The 23,159-nt window shown below is 42.7% G+C and overlaps 2 protein-coding genes across 2 annotated transcripts; one reads left to right on the top strand and one right to left on the bottom strand.

Moving 5' to 3' along the window:
• Positions 1 to 177: 177 nt before the first annotated feature.
• gucy2g (guanylate cyclase 2g) lies at positions 178 to 12,554 on the bottom strand. The gene is given in 23 exon segments (XM_061664026.1): positions 178 to 348; positions 422 to 513; positions 1,599 to 1,697; positions 1,784 to 1,958; positions 2,128 to 2,320; positions 2,381 to 2,521; positions 3,528 to 3,702; positions 3,771 to 3,926; positions 4,938 to 5,106; positions 5,201 to 5,272; positions 5,334 to 5,405; positions 5,407 to 5,439; positions 5,519 to 5,602; positions 6,610 to 6,750; positions 6,831 to 6,997; positions 7,958 to 8,061; positions 8,942 to 9,077; positions 9,146 to 9,290; positions 9,346 to 9,513; positions 9,515 to 9,529; positions 10,333 to 10,442; positions 11,019 to 11,367; positions 12,171 to 12,554. Coding segments are annotated over 23 exon segments (3,351 nt in total).
• Positions 12,555 to 15,230: 2,676 nt separating this feature from the next.
• acsl5 (acyl-CoA synthetase long chain family member 5) lies at positions 15,231 to 22,458 on the top strand. Its single transcript, XM_061705816.1, has 20 exons — positions 15,231 to 15,386; positions 15,457 to 15,568; positions 16,787 to 16,851; positions 16,932 to 17,033; positions 17,106 to 17,205; positions 18,402 to 18,580; positions 18,667 to 18,699; positions 19,282 to 19,333; positions 19,410 to 19,483; positions 19,555 to 19,632; positions 19,959 to 20,093; positions 20,201 to 20,335; positions 20,403 to 20,498; positions 21,268 to 21,340; positions 21,418 to 21,506; positions 21,578 to 21,694; positions 21,780 to 21,923; positions 21,988 to 22,089; positions 22,170 to 22,241; positions 22,327 to 22,458. The coding sequence occupies exons 1-20, from the start codon at positions 15,231 to 15,233 to the stop codon at positions 22,456 to 22,458; spliced, it is 2,046 nt and encodes a 681-aa protein (XP_061561800.1).
• Positions 22,459 to 23,159: the final 701 nt, after the last annotated feature.

Genomic DNA, 23,159 nt, shown 5'->3' with positions numbered 1-23,159 from the left:
CAATAAATAAATACTAAAACAACATAAATCTTATTTGTTGTCACAGGTAAACTAATTGTCAACTAAAGGCACAGCGGTCTCCTCGCCAGCAGGTTTTGTTGCCCGTTTATCTGCAGCTCTGCACACTCCCTTTTTCTTGACACACCACAAAAAAAAAAAAAAAAAAAAAAAAGACAATTAGGAACACAACATCAAGAAGAAAAAGAAGAGCACGTGGATGGGTCCTGAGTGCACCTCTTTTTCCAGCTGGAGGCATGCGTCCGTCCGTGCAGGGCTGTGGGGAGCCAGTAAAGGAGGGTTGAAACCCTGTTTGCTCAACAGCCAGTAGGTCTTATGGTAGCCTTTGCCCTGACACACACACACACACAGGTGAGAACGTTTGCACATGCTTGTAACACACACGTGCGTGTGTTAAAATCACCTTCATTTCGATTTGTCCCCTTTCCTCCAGCTCGAATGACCCCACCTGAGTCAGAATGTCAGCAGTGCACTGAGAAATGTGAATCTTCAAGGCTGACCAAACAGCAAAGAAAATATGACGGTAAACTGTAAGTTTAGGCACACACCAGCACTGTCGTTGTTGAAAGTTAAGCCAAAGCCTGTTTCGCTGAGCAACATGACCCCTTGTAGATATGTCTATCAATAGTTGACCCACAAAAAAAGTCGTAGGAAGACACAGGAAGTCTGGCATTTTGGTTTAAAGTGGCCATTTCAGGGTCAGTTTGGCAACTTCCAGGGGTCCTTCAAATGTTTTGAAAATCCAGCCTCTTGATGCCGGTTTAACTTAGCAACATGAAAATTGGTAGGCATGTCTATTATTTGTGGATGACTCTACACAAAAAAAGTTGACCATACGGCGGAAAAGACACGGAAGGTCTGCCATTTTGGTTAGAAGCAGCTGTTTCATGCCAAATTTGGCCATTTCCAAGGTTCATTTGAATGCTTTAAAAATCCATGCCAGAATAGACACAATGGGTTTTCTATTTTTCTTTGAAGCAGCCAATATAGGGTTACTTTGGCTTTTCCCGGGGGTTCCATCTGAGAGATTTTGTCCTAGATGGGTTTAAACTCCGCCGGCACGGTGGGCGACTGGTTAGCACATCTGCCTCACAGTTCTGGTGACCGGGGTTCAAATCCCGGCCCCGCCTGTGTGGAGTTTGCATGTTCTCCCCGTGCCTGCGTGGGTTTTCTCCGGGTACTCCGGGTTTCCTCCCACATCCCAAAAACACGCGTGGTAGGTTGATTGAAGACTCTAAATTGCCGTAGGTGTGAATGTGAGTACGGATGGTTGTTTGTTTCTATGTGCCCTGCGATTGGCTGGCAACCGGTTCAGGGTGTAACCCACCTCCCGCCCGGAGATCGCCGGGATAGGCTTCAGCAGCCCACGACCCTCGTGAGGGTAAGCGGTAAAAGAAAATGGATGGGATGGATGGATGGTTTAAACTCCCAAACATTACCATTTTTGTCATTGCATGGGAGTGGGTTTGACAACATTATCTTTTGAAGAGAACCTTTTCCAGCATAGAAAAGCAATACATGTATTATTAATATGATCATTTAAAAAATAGATCAACATAGGTTTTTCCGGGCTGTCTCACGTAAGCTGTTGCTCTCCATGCGAGAGGCCATGTTGACCGTGTCACCAAACAAACAGTAGCGAGGCATTGTGCTTCCGACCACGCCGGCGACCACCGGACCTGCCCAAATAAAAGCCACCAGCAACATCTTCACACAGACATTTTGAAACGTTTTTGAGTTGTCTCTTTTTCGTGTTGGCTCTCACCCGAGTGGGCGCCGATGCGGATGGCCAGGCTCTCGGAGGGCATGTGGCGTATCCGGAAGCGCTTGATGGCGCTCAAGAAGTGGAGAGCCATGGTGGCGATCTCCACGGCGTGCTGTTGGCCGTTGGCGATGGGCAGACCGCTGGCCACCATGTAGGCGTCACCGATGGTCTCCACCTGGAAGACGCGCTGCTCGTCAACAGTGACCCATTGCCAGTGGTGGGAAGCAACATACAAATACTTTGGGACTGTACTTCTACTTAAGAACACGGTGTGCGCACTTTTGCCATCTGTGCCCGTATAACCAGCCAGTATAACTTTTTTTTTTTTTTTTGTCTCCCCGTACCTTGTAGACGTCATACATCCTGATGATGTCATCAAAGAGGCTGTAGAGGTCATTGAGGAACATGATCACCTCCATGGCCGAGCTGATGGCGCACATGGAGGTGAAGCCCACGATGTCAGAGAAGAAGATGCTCACCACGTCGTAGCTGCGAGGCTCCACCGACTTCCCTGCCATCAGTTCGTCAGCGATGTACCTGCGGGTCGACAAGTCACCGTCGAGAGGACTTACGGGTTAGTCGCATCGACGCGGTTACCTCGGCAACATGCTGGAGAGAAGCTTGTCTGAGCGAGACTTCTCGGCGACCAGTTGATTGGTTCTCTCCTCCACCACCACCTCCAGGTGATTGGCATATTTTTCGAGCTTCTCCACCATGTTGTCCAGAATGTTTGCATGGCTGCAGCACGAATGGGAAAAACACTCAAAAGACATGCTCACTTTTTTCTTTTTAAATATATATTCTTAAAACACATATAACTATGTGTTAAAATATAATTGATTTATCTAGTAAATGTTTTCAAATATTTTTAAAATATAAAGTATAAAAATATAACAGTATTAGAAGTATCAGTTTATGTATTTTTGTAAATGTTTAAAATATTACTGTATAAAAGTAGAATTTTTGTAAAATATTTAATCTTTTGTAAATATTGTTAAAAAAGGAGTATATTTTGAAGAAATTTCAAATATGCATAATACATTTTTGAAAATATGACAATGAGAATTTGTATTTAATCAGTATTTGATTGTATTTTGAAATACAGTATAAAATATCAATGTATGAATATTATGAAAACTATACATATTGATTGTATAAACATATTTTGTATTTAAAGAATATTGTCAATCAAATTAACTTTTTTTAACTTATTTGTATATGCCATATATTTAAAAGATGATACATTTAAAAATTGTTTCATAATATTCTTAAAAATACAGTATGAAAATATAAATGTATTGGAATTATTGAATTGAAAACTGAAGAAAATAGTGTTATATTGAAAAATATAATTATATTGAAATATATATCATCCATCCATCCAGGTCATTGCAATGAGTATTGAAATATGAATATTCTCAAATTATGATTATTATTATCAATCAAATAATGAACTTTTAAAGATAACAATTTTATTTTTATTTACATTTATATATATATATATATATATATATATTTTTTACAATCTATTTTTATCGTGCCTTTTCTGGAAATGACTTTGTTCGTGTTTCTGATTGGCTCTAACGTTCTTACACGTTGGGATTATAGCGCTGCCTCTTGCTTTGTTTGCTCCCGTCGTCGAGCTAAAATGTGTTGTTTGACACGAGCCACGGCTTTAATGTTGTGAAATTTGTAGAGATGATGTTTGGAGGAGAAGATAGCAAAGAAAAAACAATGGTGGGACCTTTCTGGGCTGATTTCCTTCAGCTGTCTCAGAATGGACCGAAACGGCGGTCGGTGGTCGGGGTTTTCGTTCCAGCAGACCCTGAGCAACGAGTTGATGCTTTCGTCGCACAGGTCAGAAAGGGGCGGTCTGAGGGGCTCGCCGCGGGAGGGCCCCCGCAGCCTCGCGATTATCTCTGCAGACAAGTTGCTGATTGTAGTTGGCCATTTTATTGAAATGAGGTTGAAATGTTGTCATGGCAACCTTTGGGCTCGATGTTGACCTCATGGTACGGCCCGCTCTTGGAGTTGTACATGAGCTCCCACAGGATGATTGCAAAACTGTAGATGTCCCCTTTGGGGGTCCCAGTGATCGCGGGGTTGACTTTTCTCAAAAGCTCCGGAGCTGTCCAGAAAAACCCTGCAACGTCACAAGTCACTTGTCAGAGTTACAAGTTTCTTGTTTAATGGCATGAACGCAAAGTTTGGGGATTTAGCGCCAGCTATCTGTCTAATGTGGTTCCAGTTTGGTTGCAGTCAGAGAAAAAGAGTTTTCTCTGAAGGACTCCTGGAAATGGCCAAAACGAGCCTAAACTGGCCACTTCAAAACAAAAATGGACGACTTTGTGTGACCTTTTAGACATGGGTTCCTGAAATTCTTGTTGCGCCTCTACTCACAGCAGAACTGTCGACGAGTTTTATGTTGCGAAGTGAAACGAAGGCTTCGGGGGCTGAATTTTTAAAACATTCTTGTGGTTGAGCTATTGAGTTTTCGCTTTTGCGGCACGTCATCAAACTTTACATGCTTCGCTGGCATGCAATGACAAAAATTCCAATGTTTTACGACTGAGCATCGCCCATCTGTTTAATATATGTGGTTTCAATTTGGTCACAATCAGACAAGTCTCTAAGAGGAGTTTGTCTTTGAAGGACTCCTAGAAAGGCCAAAATTAACCTAAATTGGCTGCTTACATCAAAAATAGTAGACTTCCTGTGTCTTTCGGGCATGGACTCTTCAAACTTTTCCAAACATTCAAAGAACCCCTGGAAATGGCAAAATTGACCCTGAAATGGCAGATTTCCTGTCTATCAAATTTCATGTTGCTCAGAGAAACTGGCTTCAGGGGCTGAATTAAAAAAATCAAAAAAATCAAAGGAACCCAGGAAATAGCTTGACTTGACCCCAGAATGGCTGCTTCAAACCATAATGGCAGACTTCCGGTGTCTTTCCAGGCATGTTTTATTGAGACAAGCTTATCAAATTTCATGTTGCTAAGTGAAAGTGGTGTCAGGGGCTGAATTGGCAAAAAAAAACAAAGAAACTTACGGTTGAATTTTGTATTTTATGGTGCTGTCAAGTTTGACTCCCTGCGTTGAGACATTTTGTGAGTTTTACTACTCTCAAAAAAAAAAAAAAAAAATTTTCTCTTACCTTCATATTTGGGAGTTCCTGTCAGGTCACTGTTGCCTTTACTGCCGTACTTAAACTCCCACAGTCCAAACCCGGATAGTTTCACCTGCAGCCGGCTGTCCACCATGCAGGTGCTGGTCTTCAGGTTGCCGTGGAACTTGAGGCTGCTCTTGTGGATGAAGTCCATTCCCTGCGGGAGGTAACACACGTCACGTCACGTCGGGGACGGACGGACGGACGGGGGGGTTCTCGAGGCACCGGGGGGGGGGGTACGTGACACCTACGTTGACGATGTCGTAAGCGAAGGAAAGCTTGAACATCCCGTCCAACTCCACGTCGGAAGCCTTCAAAACATCCTGCAAAACCACAACAGCGACACTACAATTGTGTCTTTCGGGAGTAGCGCGCCGCACTGACCTTCAGGCTGCCCTTCCTGCAGTACTGCGTCACCAGACAGACGTTGGGCGGCTCCACACATGCGCCGAAGAACTTGCAACAGGTTCTCGTGCTTCATCTCCCTCATCTGTCTCGGCGGAGGTGGAGGCCATTCAGCAACGCGCCATTAGTAACACGCCGCGTAAGAGTTCGCTGAAGAACGTTACCACGTTGAACTCGGCGAGGACGGAGGCCCCGTGGAGGTTCTCACGAACGTCCTTCTTGATGTACTTGATGGCCACGTAATTACCCTGCGTCCATTTACAGAAGTCAAGAGTGAGCGACCACTGGAACAAAAGTATTGGGACACCCGCAGGAGGTGAAAAGGGAAGTGCGGCATTTGCGTCACTCTTCTGGGATGACTTTCCACAAGTTGTTGCAGTGGGACTTTGTTGTGTTGTTGTTAGGCTTTTTCTTCCACACCAAACTTATCTGAGCACTCGTTTTATTCGGAACTTGCTTTGTGCGCTGGGAACAGAAAATGAACTTCCCAAACTGCTCCCACAAAGTTGGAAGATGGATTGAGAAAAAAAAAGTAAAACATTTACAGACCTAAAATTGAGCTAAATATTATATTTTACATAATCAATACATATATTTAAATATCGATAGACTTGATAGTATTCAGTTAAAGAAATAGAATGTTTTTGTTTTTAATTACAGCAAAGGGCCTTCCCTAAAAACTAAACTGTAGTAATATTTATGTTAGACTGAGCACATTTATGTAATAAACACATATTTAAAAACATGAATATATAAACTTTGGGAGTATTATGTAGCAAGTAATAAACACATATTTAAATGTACTCCAATAAATATATGCATAGAAAAATTACATTCAAATGTATATTATGATTTTGATGATGATTATTATTTATTATATTTTTTTTACGAACAGAAAATGGCCTTCCCTAAAGGCAACTATTGATCATTTTTTTTGTATATTAAATACATATTTAAATGTATTTAGATGACTTATATTTATTTATGAACACAAAATGTATATATTTATTTATTTAACAGCACAAATACAAATGAGCTAGTATTAAAATAATGTATGTTAAAATAGTTTATTTTAAGCTTATCTTTTATTTTATTATTTTATTTAATATGCGCTCATTTGGGTGGCCGGTGACTTGGAGCCTATCCCAGCTGCCTTTTGACGAGAGGTGGGGGACACGCTGAATTGTCTTTGAAAAGTTTATGTTTTTTTCATTTTTAAATTTCATTCCATTCCGACGAGCATTGTGTCATTTACCTGGTAGAGGCCAATGGGGACGTAGATGTGCTCTTTGCCCGTTTTGTCCTTGAAGCCGTAGCTGTTGGTGGACAAGGTGGAGCAGGAGCCTCCGCTGCCACTCGGACTCCTGGTGGTGCTCAGCGACACGGCGTGCACGTGCTGCATGGGGATCGCACAAAAAAGAAACGCACACGACATACTACATTCGCGACACACTGCAGTCCCACGAAGGGTCGTACCGACGCCTCCCTGATGATTGTGATGTCGCCGTAGTCGATGAGCCACCAGCGCGAGTCCTCCAGGCTGGCCTGGAGGCGCAGCTTCTGAAGCACCAGGACGCCGATGCCCAGCACGACCGACACGCCGATGACGGGGAAGGTGACCAGCAGAGCCAGAAGGACGATGTCTGACGTGACGCCACCGCACGGAAGGTTAGCATCAAGTCACACCATCACGTACGCCAGAGGTTCTCAAACCGGGATCTGCGTAAAACCGTTTGAGCTTGGATTCCATATTCGGAATATCTTGCTCAAGGTCCCTGTACTAGTACACTCATAGTCCTCACTAGTATGACAATGCAGTGAACTCGTATAACGACTAGTAGGCCCACAAGTAGAATGACTATGTCTTACAAGTTCCGTTTTGTTCTACTACTGTGTGACATTTCTTCACACTATCAGGACAACTTCATGTTACTAGTGCGTCCAAATTTTCACACTAGTTGACCTGTGTATATTACTAGTACTACTAGTGAAACACTAGATTTTAACTAACATTTGATGTCACTAGCCATATTAGTAGCACACAGTTGCCAACTCGTGCAGCTTTGCCTCACTACTAACATGCAGTTGTCCTACTACTAGTGAAGCGCTAGTTGCTAATTGGTAGACTTTGTCACTAGTTGTACATGTAGCATGTAGAAAACTAGTCCAGTTTTCTCTCACTAGTAACATGCACGTGTCCTGCTAGTCTGCAGAATTGTCATACATAATCCAGAAATATCCTACTAGTTGTATGTAGTCCCGCACTAGTGCATTAAAAATTTTACTAGTTAACATCTAGTGTTTTACTAGCACTACTAGAAGCGTGCTGATGTTTATTAGTGTACAGTTTTGACTCATGAGTAAGATGAAGTTGTCCTACGAGTCAGCCAAAGTTGTCCTACATTATTAGTCTGCCAAAGTTGTCCTACCTGTGTGCAAAAATGTCATACGGTAGTGGAAATTACTAGTTCTACTAGTGAGGACAAAGAGTGTACTAGTAGATGGAGCTTAAGCTATATATCAAGGATGGTGAATACATTCTCAAAAAGTCCCTGAACTCCAAACGTTTGAGAGCCCCTGACATACAAGATGCTTGAGCGCACCGGTACTCAGCCATTCGCACAGCTCGTTGTTGAAGCCGCATTCGGGGTTGTCGGACGGGGGTCTTCCTTTGGGCCAAGTCACTGCGGCGAACATGGGCGTCGGCCTGAAATCACACCATTCTCCCGTTGACGTTTGATACGATGCATCTGGAAAATATTCACGGTGCTTCACTTTTTCCACATTTTACAACCTTGTTCCAAAATTGATTTTCCCCTCCAAAATTCAACACACAACATCCCATCGTGACGACATGACTTTTCCACCAGAGCCCAGACTTGAATCCGATTTCCAACTTCCCAGAAAATTTTGAAGCACAATTTTCCCCTAATATCTTGGTTGAGCTCCCAAGTTTTGTTCAAAACGTTTGAGGCATATTTCTTTCCTAGGACATATTGGTTGACCTGCAAGTTTTGCTCAATTTTTAAGGCATATATTTCCCACAACATTTTGGTTTGAACGCATTTTGGTTGTTCAACCTCTGAGACATTTATTTCTAAGAGCATTTCGTTTTTTGTAACTCCCAACGGTGGACGACTGGTGAGCACATCTGCCTCAGAGTTCTGGGGACCGGGGTTCAAATCCCGGCCCCGCCTGTGTGGTGTTTGCATGTTCTCCCTGTGCCTGGGTGGGTTTCCTCCCACATCCCCAAAACATGCGTGGTAGATTGATTGAAGACTCTAAATTGCCCGTAGGTGTGAATGTGAGTGCCAATGGTTGTTTGTTTCTATGTGTTCTGTGATTGGCTGGCAACCGGTTCAGGGTGTACCCCACCTCCCGCCCAAAGATAGCAGGGATAGGCTCCAGCAACCCGTGACCCTAGTGAGAATAAGCTGTAAAGAAAATGGATGGATGGAAATGTTGTTCAACTTTTAAAGCATATCTGCCCCATAACTGTGGTTGGTTGAACTCCAAGTTTTGTTTAACTTTTAGGGCATTCCACTGTATAGCTTCGTCTGTATGGTGACTGGTGTCTTGCTTGTTACCGGATGCTTTTGCTGTGGCTGTCAAAATGAAGGACTGGGACAAACGTGGCATCATCCCTGCGATACTGCAGGTCGTAAATGGAATAGTCCAGGTTTCTCTCCCCGTCCTCGTCAAAGTGGACCAGTCCGGAAGCTCCTGCGAAATGAGCCTCGTTCATTGCGTTGCTGTTTGAAGCTCGAAATGCCACCCGACCATTCGCTTACCGTAGAAGCGAATGCCATTCTTGTTCTTCAGTTTCTGCAGAACCTGACGTCCGTCGTGAGGATCCTCGCTGTCTTTCAGGACCTCCTTCAAGGCCATGGCGTAGAGCAGCACAGCGTCGTGCAAGTAGGCCGAGTAGGTGCTCACCTGAAATGAATGCCATCAAAATGTCTTTCCCTTTTCCTTCTTTTCTTTTTCTTACCTCTCTCTCGGACGTCAGGTTGCTGTGGAATGGCGGTCCTCGGAGTCTTTCGAACACCTGCTCAAAGAAGTCGTAGTAGTCGTAGCCGTCATAAGACTTCTGGCCGATGATGAACGTCATGTCAAAGGCTCGGAGGGCCGCTCGGTTCATTTGGCCGTCCAGTTGAGTATTTCCACACGTTGTCCTGCTCAGTGGAAAACATCAAAACGCTATGCATGTCACACCTTGGAAAGCATTATTAAAGTTGCCTATAGCCAATGTCGCTAATGCTAATTCACTGGAATCCTTCTGCATTTGTTGCTAGCCCAAACATCCTTAAAAGAAATGGCCACAGGCGTACAACGACGTCGGCAATAATGATAATTGATAATGCTAATTATGCATGTTTTGTCGATGTTAGCTTAATAACACACACGTTTATGAGGAAGTGGAGCAATGATGGGAATGCGATGTCGCACAGGGCCTGAGCGCTGGCCCTCGAAGACCCCAGTATTTTACCGACTTCTGGTCGTTCTGACCAAAACCTGTTACATCCAACTTTGACTGGGCAAAACATCATCTGTAGCGATCTAGATGTACAGTATTTATACATTCAATAATCAGCATCTCTGGTGAGTATGATGTCTTTTATTGAAATGCTTTATGGTTTTGTGGTGTTATTAGAGAAGTATTGTTTCTGCACTGCTGTAGATAATGTACTGTATGTGGCATTGGCACAATTGCATGCTTTTATATTGCGTATTTTTTGGTAGTATTGATGGTTTCTATAATTGCAACGTGGTGGTATTAAGAGGTGGATTGAGTTGGTGAATTCCCCACTGAAGGCCCAGGTACTAAACGCATGGCCCGCCACAGGCATTAGCTTGATCGCGAAATGGAACATCAGCAGTGAGGCTATTTGCCTTTTACAAATGTGACGTTTACATTTGCGGTGCTCAATGAGTGTGATGTGTTTGCGCGCGTTTTCCTCACCACGCCGCCACTGACCTCAAAATGTTGCACCAGGAAGAAAACGTTGTCACCGCCCATCAGGCCCTGGCGCTCGGCCTCCAGCAGCAGCGTCAGAGAGTCCTCCTTGTTGGCCAGGACCACGATCACTGAGCCCCACATGGACGTAATTACATTAGGACCTTAGCCCTTGAATGAGCCCTTATGCGTGCCACTATAGCCTTTTTTTTTTTTTTTTTTTTTTTTTTATAAATTGTAATCATTTTGGATGTGTTACAACTTGTGGCATGAAATATAGTTGGAATTATTGGCTTTGAAATGTTAAGTCTTTTCTACTCTGTCGATGCATTTTGCAGCCTCTGAAAATGTACGTGAAGAAAACATGGCGGTTAAATCATCATACTTAAATGTATTTTTTTCTGCTTTTTTAAACTTCATACTTGCTCTTTTTTTTTTTTTTTTTTTTTTTTTGTGTGTGCCCAACAACCCAAATGGGATAAGCGGTATTGAAAGTGAATAGAAGGACTACAAAAAAACCAACAACAACAAAAACTTAAGTAATCGTTTTAATAATAAATTCAATAATTCAAACAATAAAGCTGGCATTCAAATGGTTAAAATCCTGAAAAATATTGAATATCTGGTAGTTTTAAGCAATTGGAGTAATTTATGAAAAAAAAAAATATCTTGATGTACAGTATGAAAAAAGTGTCGCGTTTGCTCACCTCTAGCCACAGTGGCGATGTACTTGACGTTGCGGTAAACCAGACGTGGGTCGCTGGTGTCGAACTTGACGGCGGCCGTCAACTTGAACCTTGACCTCAGCGCCGTGTCCACCGTTTTCCACAGCGCGTCCACTTTGTTCCACGTGTTGGAGTCCAGACCACCGCCGATCATGGCCACATGCGTCCACCCGAAGAACTCCAAGGTCTTCACCAGCACCTCGGAGCTCCTCTTGAGCGGCGGCACCACGTTCACGTACGAGTCGTACACGTCGGCGTTGTCCATCTTGGACGACTGGCCCACGAATCCGAACATGGGGATGCTCCACGTGGACGCGATCAGGCCCGTCACCTACACACAAACAAAACTACGTCACATACATGTAGGTGATGCGAGTACTTCTTTTGCCCTGTTTTTCATGAGGTACGGTAAGTTGCACTGAGCCAGAAGAACATTCCACAGCACACTCAAGTCATAACCATCACCTTGCACAATAGAAATAAACAGAAAGACTAGAAATAATACAAAAAGTCAGCTACACGACCAGTCACAAAATTAATTTATGCGATTGTTCCTGTTGCCAGGTATTCATGACAACCGCCTTTAGAAATAAACAGAAAGACTAGAAATAATACACAGCCAAAAAGTTGTCCACAGCACACTCAGTCATGTGTGTAATTTAGATTACATGATTAACTGGCTCAGTCATCTTGCTATTATTCGTGATGAATGTTACCTTGCACAATAGAAGAAATTAGACAAATAGAACGACTAGAAATAATCCACTGAGTCAAAAAAAACGTCTACAACACATACAGTCACTTGCGCAATATATATGTCAAGTGCTTGTTTGCTCCTCTCAACAGTGATTCATGACACCCACGTCCTTGCACAATAGAAATAAACAATGTCTCTAAATAGTAATCACTCAAAGATTTCCCCAGAGCCAGTGGTTCATGATAAATGCCATCTTGCACACTAGAAATAAACAATGACCAGAAATAATCTACTGAGTCACAAGGTCAGGTGCACAAATTATGTGTAATGATTCATGCAAGCGCTCCTCTCGCCAGCGATTCCTGATAACCGCCACCTTGCACAATAGAAATAAAGCGAACCACTCAAAATAATACGCAGTGTCATAGAAGCCGTACCTCAGCTTCTTCGGGACACGCTGGGCCAAAGACGGCAGACGCGTTGTCCCGCCACACCTGCTGAATGAAGGCCCCTAAGGACAGTTTAGGGCTGCAGGCTGTGTCCATGTAGACGAAGCTCAAAGTGTAGTTGCCCAGGAAGGAGGGGTTGCCGTTCACCTTGTCTATGGCGATCTGGATGGCAGAGCCCAGCCGCTGGGCACTGAAGGGGAACGACGAGTTCCAAGGAGCCTGGAAACCGATCAGCAGCTTCGGGCTGGGAGGGGCCGAGCCGGGACCCCGGCTGGCGCCCGGACCCTCGCCGACGTTGGCCTTGGTGGCGGTCAGGGCGAGCATTAGGTGGAGCACCTGGGTGATACCCGAGGAAGATCTACTCATCGTCATCCTCACGCTTCAAGCGACTCCATGTCACATGGCTTAAATGGCAACCCACACCCATAGATGATGCCGGATAGGAGGGGCCTAACCTATTTGGAACATTCGGTCTTGACAAATTTAAGACTGAGAGGCGTTAATTCAACTGTGGGTTTATTATTTCGGTTACGCTCACGTGTAGCTAACGATGGTCAGCAAAATATTAGGAACAGCGCTCGGATAGAAATTGTATCTAAATTAAATCTTATGATAAAATTATATATATATATATATATATATGATTTATGCACAAAATGAAAAGAAAACTTTCATTTTAATTGAATATTCAATTTATGTAAATTTTTTAATCCCCCAAAGGTAAATAGAATTACTGTATGTGAATTTAATATTTTCGTATTTATCCTTGTGATTTGATGTGTGCGCACACACACACACACACTTTTGTTTTTGTTCCCATTATTCGTGAGCTGACCTCAAGGATCAAAAGACTTTTTTCTAAATATACAAAAGGCCCATTTCTTAAATATTTTGTACAAATCTGCGGAATTCTGTGTTGGTGAGCACTTCTCCTTTGCTAAAGTGATAAATCCACTTAACAGATGTTGCATAATCAAGGTGTTGAGAGAGGGAGGGAGAAGATAGAATAAAAGAGATAAGGACATATTTGATGTTCTTGATGAGATTTTATCAACAAACTCCAAAGGTTCATTATCGCCGTTGATAAATGTGCGTGTCAAAGTTCATCACAATCCCTTTTCTCGGACTTTAACACACTTAAAATACGTACACACACAGTATAAACAAACATTTCTTTGTTTAGTTTCTGCTAACAATTAAATGGATGTGTGGAAGATGATTAAAAAAAAAAAAAAAAAAAGTTCTACACAAATAATGACGCTAGTGCTGACACACGCGCACAGCTGCTTGCACTCAGGTGCTAATGAACGCAGGTGAGTCTGTGTGTGTATATTGTGTGACATTAATGGCAGCTGCCCGTTTCCACCAGGGATCCTCACCTAGCTCCTCCTGCACGGGCCCACCAAACATCTCTGCTCACCTCGCCAGGTAACCTTTACTTCAACACACATACACAACAACGTCATACTGTTTGACGTGCGCAGGCACTGAATTTGCCCCCATAATACACAATGCGTTTGCATAATCAATTAAAGTACAAGACACCCATGTCAAGTGTATACAGTGCTCTGGGTAAAGCGTATGAGTGCACCGCCTTTGAAAAAAAAAATAATAATAATTGATTTTCATCAATTTCTCAGAAGATTTCTGCCTATAGTTAGGCTCCCCGGCAGCCGATTCTTGTGAATTAGAAATTTTGTAGGCTCAAGTTTTGCTTCATTTTTGCACCATATGTTAGAAAGTGGTGCAGCACTGTTGGCACGCCTCGTTCATGCTGAATGTCTCCTTGCATGTCTGCATGAGTTTGTGGTTCTTCGTGGTGGGCAACACAAAATCTATGCAGCACAATGTAAATTGAATTTCCCTTGAGGATTTCCATTTATACATCATTGTCACCTAAACCGTTGTTTGCCGTCCTTCCACCTCAAACCTTTCCTTCTTTACGACCTGATCTACTTTCCTTTTCTGACTTCCTTCCTTCCTTTTAAAATTAGTTGATTACAAACTTGTCAACAGTACTTTTGGCCCACTCGCTATATTGGTGTCGAGTCAGTTTTAATGGCACTGATAACTGCATATGACAACAAATGCTGTTGAGCAGCCAAGCGATTGATGACCTTGAGTAAATGCTGCATTGCCGGTACCAAATTAGAAAACTTTCTCTTCTCGGCATCCTGGATCGGATCGAAGCTATCAAAATATGAAAGACAATAAATATAGGGTGTTTTTAAAAAAAAAAAAAAAAAAAAATCTATTTTTTTTGGTTGTTGAACACAGTTCAGTCGATAGAGGCTCTACTCATGCTGCTTTATTACGGCCAAAGTTTAAAGGTCCTTCTGTGTGTGATTTTTATGACTACTATGACTTCTCAATCTTTGTGACTGAAGAGGTTCTTCGTCGTGTTCACGCCGACAGGACCGGCCAACGACCGGTGAGAACATTTGATGTATAGTTGCGTTAATAATAATTTGAACTTGTCTCTGTCCAAATATTTATTTTTGTCAGTTGGCTTACACTTGGCAAATGGGAATGGGTGTCAAAGGTAGGGGTGGTGTCCCACAAGGGTCTGTCCTTGGATTATTGGTGCTGTTCAGGCTATACCAGGGGTGGGCAAACTTGTTTGAGGGCTAAATTTAATTTTGAAACTGGACAGATGGGCTAGATCAATTGTAGATTGGCTAAAATAAAAAATGTGGCTGTAAATTTTACTTTTTTTTTTTTTTTTTTTAAATAAAAAAATGCTCTCATTTTGTTTTTGCCATATGTGGCCTGTAGGGCATACTTTGCCCATCCCTGATCTGAAGTCTGGTTGGCACTCTTTCCACTGTTTCAGAAAAACAATTGTCATGTTCCAAGCCCATTTTAGTTTTGAGAAAACTTGTTGCGCTTTTGACTTTGGCGAGTGCAACTATCTTGTGATTTACAGTTTGACCTGTTGTGCAAGGTGTTGACTTTGACCTCGATCTACGGAGTCAAGACGCCCCAACCTAACCCGACCCGTTTCTCCTCTTGTTGTTGTTGGTCTCCCAGCAGAGGAGTGCGTGCGCCATGGAGTTCCTCTTCCAGGTGCTCTTTTCGCCACTCCCCACGCCGGCCGTCATCTCGCTGTTCGCCCTGGCGGCCGCCACGCTCTTCTACCTCAACACCAGGCCCACCCCCTTGCGGTCCCCTGCTGACCTCAAATGCCAAACCCTGGGCATCAAGGTTCGATGCTAAGATGCCTTGAATGTTTTTTAAAAAAAAAAGGATTTGTCCTTCATCCTCTTCTCCTTAGGATGGAGCCAGAAAGGTGGCCTTGCTCAAGGATAACAACAACCTGCTGGCTTACCACTATGTCGATGCAAAGACAATCTATGAGGTGTTCCAGAGGGGCCTGAAAGTGTCAGGTGACTTCATTAAGAAATATATACAGTATGCAATAGCACAGCGAACTAAATAAAACCAAAATATTAAATTGTTCCCCTGCTATAGTGCAGATTTTTGTTGGTTTGTAGTGATTGTTTTTACAGTAGGCTACTGTGTACTTACTGTAAACCCCTCACATGTGGGAAAAGAGAGCCAGTCACTGATGCGCTGGTCAGCTGTTTATTGGACAGTAAAATGTAAATGCACTGAGTACACTCACGCCCAGAGACTCTCACACACTCGCAGACATCACACGTCACCTGACACACGCACTATGTACAGTATATTTTATACTTGCAAATTGTTGTGTGCAATATGTTTTGATCAGCATAAATGTTTAATGCATGTATGAGGTGTAACATTATTGTTTTTCTATGGTCAATTATGTAGAATAATTGTCCAATGGTTCTATATAGCACCAAATGGTCTTGAGTTCTGAAGAAGTCCATGGTGCCACGTAGAACTATCCGTCAGTAAAAAACCTGTGGTGTACAATAGTGCTATATTGCACCAGGAGTGCAATATAGAACCACTGAAGCATCATCATTATTATTTCAGAGTATTTGGCTGTGTTGAGTGGCTATAGATTAAATATTTGCCAGAGGATATTTGGCATTTAAAAATAAAAAAATAAAAAAAGAATTAGTCTAAAATGGTAAAGCTACACCAACAACTCATTTGTTCCCAATAACAAAAATATCCTATTGAAAAGATGGTTTTAAGAACATAAGCTAATGCAATCCATATCTTTTATTATACTTTTTTCCTATTCAAAGCATGCAGCAAAATGTCACACCTTGTCACTGTTTTCTACTGTGGTGCCTTGATAGTGAAAAGACTGTCATTATAATGCGAGTCAGCCATTTCCATGCCTGGAATTGATTTTAGATTTTAGCATGTTTTTCATGACTGTGGTTTCCAGTGGCATACAGAAAGCTGTTTCTAATATTTTACGTTCTAGCTAAATATGGTATACAGTCCTTGATTATCTGTTGATGTAGCATTTATTTAGTCACATTTGTATGAATTTCTCATTGGATACTTGTTTATTGTAAAACTGTACTTATTACAATTAGCTGGTTAATGTTAAAATGTCAATTTATTACATTAGAATAAATGATGATTTTAAAAAATCGAATGTGGCCTTTGGCACAAAAATTTGCATCGTTTGTAAAGCTCATGGTTTCTCGTGCTTGCAGGTAACGGGCCGTGTTTGGGCTTCAGGAAAGCGGGGAGGCCGTACCAGTGGCTCAGCTACAAACAGGTAAAAACGCCACACGAGGCCTCAATCCGGCTCAGCGGTGTAACGAAAGCGGAGCAATAAAAGCTCTCCTGCCTTTGAAGGTGTCTGACAGAGCGGAGCACTTGGGCTCAGGGCTCCTTCAGAGGGGCTTGAAGCCCACCCCGGACACTTTCATCGGCATCTTTGCTCAGAACAGACCTGAGGTGAGCCATAATGTTGCACCTTGAAGCCCTCCCCCGAGAGATTAATTTTCTTGTTGGATTGCTTGTTTGCAGTGGATTATTGGTGAACAGGCGTGTTACACCTACTCCATGGTGGCGGTCCCGCTGTACGACACCTTGGGTCCCGACGCTCTGGTGTTCATTATCGACCAAGGTAATTGCTTATTACACAGCAGAGAGTGAGTCCAGTAGCTCCTTGTTCCCTGCGGGAGCACAAGATCCAAGCTCTTTAAAGCCGTACGAAGGCCCTGTTGGACTACTTTGTTTTAGGAATCTTCATTTTTCTATCTGAGCGAGATGACCTAGAAGTAGTTGTAGGAAAGATTGTTCAAATTAAAATAAATAAATAAAATTGCTTCAATGCAAGTCACCTTTTCCATAGGTCACTCCTGACCGAGCTTTACGGAAGGATGTTAATCATAACCCTTTACAGCAGCACTATTTCAAGCAACAGGCCACGGATTCATGTAAGCACTCTATGTGCAGGTGCTTTAGTACAGAAGCAAAACACAACACTGATTTAGTAGAAGTGACAAATCACAAGTAAGCGGCAGTTGTGCTATAAAATTAGCTAATATTGGACCGCAACATAGCTATTTTTTTGGCACCCATAATTTACGTAATAGCAGTAGAATGACAATTTGACATTTATTGGACTGCTGGGGGCAGTGAATTTTTACATCAAAGTTTAGCTTAATGCGATTCCCACTGTTGACGACAGCCTGATTGAAATAAATGCAGGCGCGCATTGATCAAAGCAACACTTTTTTTAGTCAATCTTTGGAAAATAGTTTGATGCTAGAGATTTACATCACGGTGTCTGTTTGGTAAAGTGGAGTTGAAAACATTTGAAACGGTGCTGTTTTTTTTTTTTTCCTTTTTAATTCCGTGACCCGATGACCTTTTCCCTTAAGGCAAGGTGGTATAAAGGTTTAACTTTCTGAAGAGGCCCCTTCATGTTTCCCAGAAAAAAGTTCGTTTATATACTGAAGGATCAGGATGGTGTGAATCTGCGCCTGTTGAACACAAAGCTTGTTCTGTTGTATCAATTGCAACAGGTGGATGCATGGTAATTTTATCCAGTGAAACGGCATTTAATTGTTGTTCCTCACGCTACAATGTTGGTGTAGTTAGATGAACAAAGATGCATTATTTGTAGAAAATGATTTTTCAATGAAGTGAAATTGGATAATATCCCGCAGCTCACCTGATGCTCTCGCTCCACAGTGGTTGGGAAATGCTGTCTGAGATGCGTTATGGTCTGAGCCTCGAGTTTGACACATTTTAGATTTAGCTGCTTTAATTTCATTTGAGCTCTTTGTTGTTTACTATTTGTTTCGTGTGTTTTAGCTGACATCTCTACGGTGTTGTGCGATAACCAGAAAAAGGCAGAAGTTCTGCTGCAGAGCCGTGAGAAAGGCCAGACCCTCTCTCTAAAAACAATCGTCGTCATGGACTCGTTCGACTTTGACTTGGCAGAGCGAGGGGTCAAATGCGGTGTGGATGTGGTGTCCATGCAGGATGTGGAGGTATCGAAGCGTCACTTGTATATGATCAAAAGTAATGGGCTGGTTATTATTTACGGGCTGGACTAAATTTCTTTTGCGCTACACAGTCTGCAGGGAAAAGCAACCCCCAGAAGCCAGTGGTAAGTGATTTTATTAATTTTTATAAAATGCAGTGGCAGACCGTTTATTTGGTACCTGGGCCTCCAGTGGCCCAGGTACCAACATAATTCAACTCTTAATACCACCACTAGCACGTTGCAGTTATCGAAACCATCAATGCTACACAAAAAACGCAATATAACTGCATACAGCTTTGCCAAGTACGTCATCTCTACTAGTTCGGAATAAAGTGTAAATTGCAAAAAATCCAAATCTTATTTTGTGAATTTCTTATTTCTAGTGAAAACATCTTTGTGATTAGTTTAAGATGGCTTGGACTTTTGTTTTTATTTTTCCCTAAAAACAAAACAAAAATCTTGTCAAGTGAAAAGTCTGCCAATGAAACTAGTATGACTTTCCTTGATAAGATCTTGTATCTTAAAACAAGTCTTTTTGTCTTAAAATAAGCACAGTAAGGTTTTCACTAGAAATAAGATGGATTCACTCGGTAAGACTTGAGTTTTTGCAGTGTAGGTCAATGCTGCTGTTGGTATCACGGCCATCGATGATGATTGATTATTTAATGATGGCGCACGCTAAGACTGTTTTCTTGTCTACCACAGCCTCCAAAACCACAAGACCTCAGCATTGTCTGCTTCACCAGTGGAACTACAGGTGAACATAACTCCACTCACCATGTTTTTGTGACATTGAAAGTGATCTAATGTTCTGTTTAACATCCTTTTGAAAGGAAATCCCAAGGGCGCGATACTGACTCATGAGAATGTCGTCGCTGATGCTGCTGGTGTCCTCAAAACTTTTGAGGTAATCGTTTTTGGGGAAAATGCAACTTTCAATTGCATTGCAAACTGCAAACTGTCTCTGTGTCCCCATAGACGGCCATTGTTCCAAATACCGAGGACGTTAGCATTTCGTTCCTGCCGTTAGCGCACATGTTTGAAAGAGTCGTACAGGTAAGAACGTCACTTGATGTTGTAAAAGTTGATTCTTGTGTTGCGCTCGAAGCGTTTCCACCTAAAGCACTTGGTACTTGTAGTTCCTTGAACTAAAAGGTTCAGTGTTGCAGAGGGTAGACTCCACCTGACAGGTTTCTGAACCTTTTCAAAGTATTACAATTAACCCCTGCTCTTTGTGTGAGATGGAGACCGAACGAACAAAAGTAATTGACACCCCATCTAAATGTTGAGCTGTAAAGACCACAAAATATGATTCCAAAACAGTATAATTTCAAACTCGTCTCTTACACTTAATGGCTTCAACTTGCTAATTTTTCCTGCAGACTGTCGTGTTTGGTGCCGGTGCGCGAGTTGGCTTCTTCCAGGGGGACATCAGATTGCTGCCGGACGACATGAAGACCCTTCAACCCACCATCTTCCCAGTCGTGCCGCGACTTCTCAACCGGGTCTACGACAAAGTTAGCGGTGCATTTTGTGGACTTGCTTGATGTGACACGCATCCCGAAGTTTATATAATTAAAAAAAAATAAAAATACTCATAAGGCCCATTCTCTCCCTTATCCAGGTGCAGAGCGGTGCTACAACACCTTTCAAAAAATGGCTGCTCAACTTTGCGGCGCAGAGGAAACTGGCCGAGGTGCGGGAGGGCATCGTCCGGAACAACAGCCTTTGGGACAAGCTCATCTTCCGCAAAGTACAGGTACAACCACGACTCGTCATGATGGGACAAAACTATGACCAGAAAGTGACTGTGGCAATTTGATTAGGAGTCTCTGGGTGGACGAGTGCGAGTCATGGTTACGGGGGCAGCGCCCATCTCTCCTACAGTGCTGGACTTCCTCAGGGCCTCGCTTGGTTGCCAGGTAAAATTGTTAAACGTCATAAACTGCAGAGCTTATCAATCAAGTCTTCAAAAAGAGCTTTATTGGAACAAATGGTAGACTACAGCTGCAAACTGCTTGAGTTAATTGCAGGGTGATTGTCAATGGGCCAATGAGTCTCAGTAGATCCCAAGCCACTGGCGCAAATGTGAACTAAACTGCCAACAGCCCCTGTAGAGACTGGTGGGGGACATCTATCACAAGCAACAAATGGACTGATTGACAAATTGCAGCGTGATCAGGAACCAATTCTAATTCATGTGCAAAAGTCTGTGAACCACTACACTGCAGACCAAAAGCCATCCCCGACTGGATAAAGACGGACTCGATCAGGACTGCTTGACTGTCAACTGTAAGGTGATTGTCAATGGTCCAGTGAATAGGATTTGATTCCAAACCACTGGCACAGACGTTGGCTATGTAAATCACTGCACTACCAACATCATCCCTTTTTGTACTGCTCATCTTGGTCAGGGTAGGGGCTAGGGTCTAACCCATCATAACTGGGCAAAAAAAGAAGACAGACCTGGACCAGATAACAGTAAATTGCTGGCAAAAAGTCTGTGACACTATGAAGAGCCTCTGAAAGGACAACCAATTGAAAGTCACAGGACTTTCTATTTTGGGTTACTACGGTTACGTGCACTCAGTTGGAGAATTAATGATAAAGCCCCGCTCATGTTTGGGAGACTAGAGTGCATGAGCATTGTCTCTCCATGAAATCCACTGCTTCTCCGATGACTGCTTGTAGATCTTTGAAGCGTACGGCCAAACGGAGTGCACGGCTGGCTGCACCTTCACCATGCCGGGAGACGCCACCTCTGGTAGGATGAATTCCAATTGCTTTACTTCATCTGCATAAAGGGAAGCCGCAACGATGGTTGTTACGTGTTTACTGTAGGACACGTCGGCGTGCCTCTGCCTTGTAATGTGGTGAAGCTGGTGGATGTGGAAGAGATGAATTACTTTTCATCCAATGGTGAAGGCGAGGTGAGTTTGGACTGTTTCTGAAGAAATTACGGTATAGGTTGACTAAAGTGCCTGGATTTGGTTTTCTACAGGTGTGCATCAAGGGTACAAATGTGTTCAAGGGTTACTTGAAAGACCCAGAGAAGACTGCTGAGGCTTTGGATAATGATGGTTGGCTCCACACTGGAGACATTGGGAAATGGCTGCCGGTAAGGACCTCAATTCTTGTTTTTTTTTTTTTTTTTTTTTTTTTTAACTATTGGGACTGGCAACTGGTTTTGTCCTGGTGACCAGAGTGGAGTTCTAAAGATCATCGACCGCAAGAAGAACATTTTCAAGCTGGCTCAGGGCGAATACATCGCACCAGAGAAGGTTGAAAACATCTATGTGCGTAGTGCCCCCGTGGCCCAAGTCTATGTGCACGGAGACAGTCTACAGGTGAGACCGTTGTGAAACCTGCACACAACCAACAGTCTCTAAAGTTGGAAAAACGCTCCCCCAGGCCTTCCTGGTTGCAGTTGTGGTCCCCGATCCGGAGGTCTTGCCGGGTTTTGCCAAGAACCTTGGAATCCAGGGCTCCATTGAAGAACTCTGCAAAAACAAGGCAATGCTGCTGTGTGATTCTCAGAGAAAACGTGAAGAAGGTTCTCATTGAAACTTAATGGTTTGTTTTTGTTCTTGAAGGAAATAAAGAGAGCTGTTCTCTCAGAGATGATCAGTCTGGGAAAAGAAGCAGGACTGAAGTCCTTTGAGCAGGTAACTGCTTCAACAGATAAAAGTAAAAATAGCTGTTCTCAACATCTAATCTCTATTCCTACTATTAAATGTCATCCCTGTGCAGGTGAAGGATGCGTACCTACACCCTGAGCAGTTCACCATTGAGAATGGCCTCTTGACCCCCACACTGAAGGCCAAGAGGGCTGAGCTCAAGTCTTTCTTCCGCATGCAAATTGATCAACTGTACGCACAATAAATGGACTCCACTTTAGAACAACGTGTCAAATCTCATTTCACAGCCAAAACCTTAACCATTCACTAATAAGGACTCAGCTTCACTTCATGTATTAAGCCACCACTGCTCTCATGTGGTAGAAAACTGAAGCACATGACGGAATACATGTAGGGTTTATCAAAAGCAGCTAAGGTTACAGTAGACCTCACGAACAAGTTTAAATTGTTACAATATAACTTTTCTCCCTAACATTTTATATACTATTGTAACACTTTACATTCGTAGTGTCGTGTGAAAGATTTTTTTTTTTCAGCGAGGGGAGGGGGAAGACAACGCAGCTAAAGTGCAAGACTAATGATGATGATTCCATTTATAACGTTCAGCAGTCTCGTCACACTCATTGACCTCATCATGACATGCAAAAAATACTAACTTGGTATTTAAAGGGCCAAAATCCAGAAAATCTCATATTTGAGCATTTTGGTCAGGGCATAAATTGGATCATGGATTTAAACAAAAAAATGGATCACTAACTTTTAATAAAGTTATACATTTCATAATTGTAATTTCAAGTAGGGATTGAGGGTTTATAGAGATGAATTTAACCAAGTGGGCAAAGGTTGGTTTGGAAGCTTTTCTCCCCCCTCCATGTATAAAGAGTTTCTCATCAGTGCTGTTGATGGCCATTGTGTGACGTCACATATCGCGTGTGGACGGCTCCA

Source organism: Phycodurus eques, chromosome 19 (genome assembly GCF_024500275.1).
Source record: "Phycodurus eques isolate BA_2022a chromosome 19, UOR_Pequ_1.1, whole genome shotgun sequence".
NCBI lineage: Eukaryota > Metazoa > Chordata > Actinopteri > Syngnathiformes > Syngnathidae > Phycodurus > Phycodurus eques.
The sequence above is the reverse complement of the archived record's forward strand: the minus strand, read 5'-3'. Positions and strand labels throughout refer to the sequence as shown.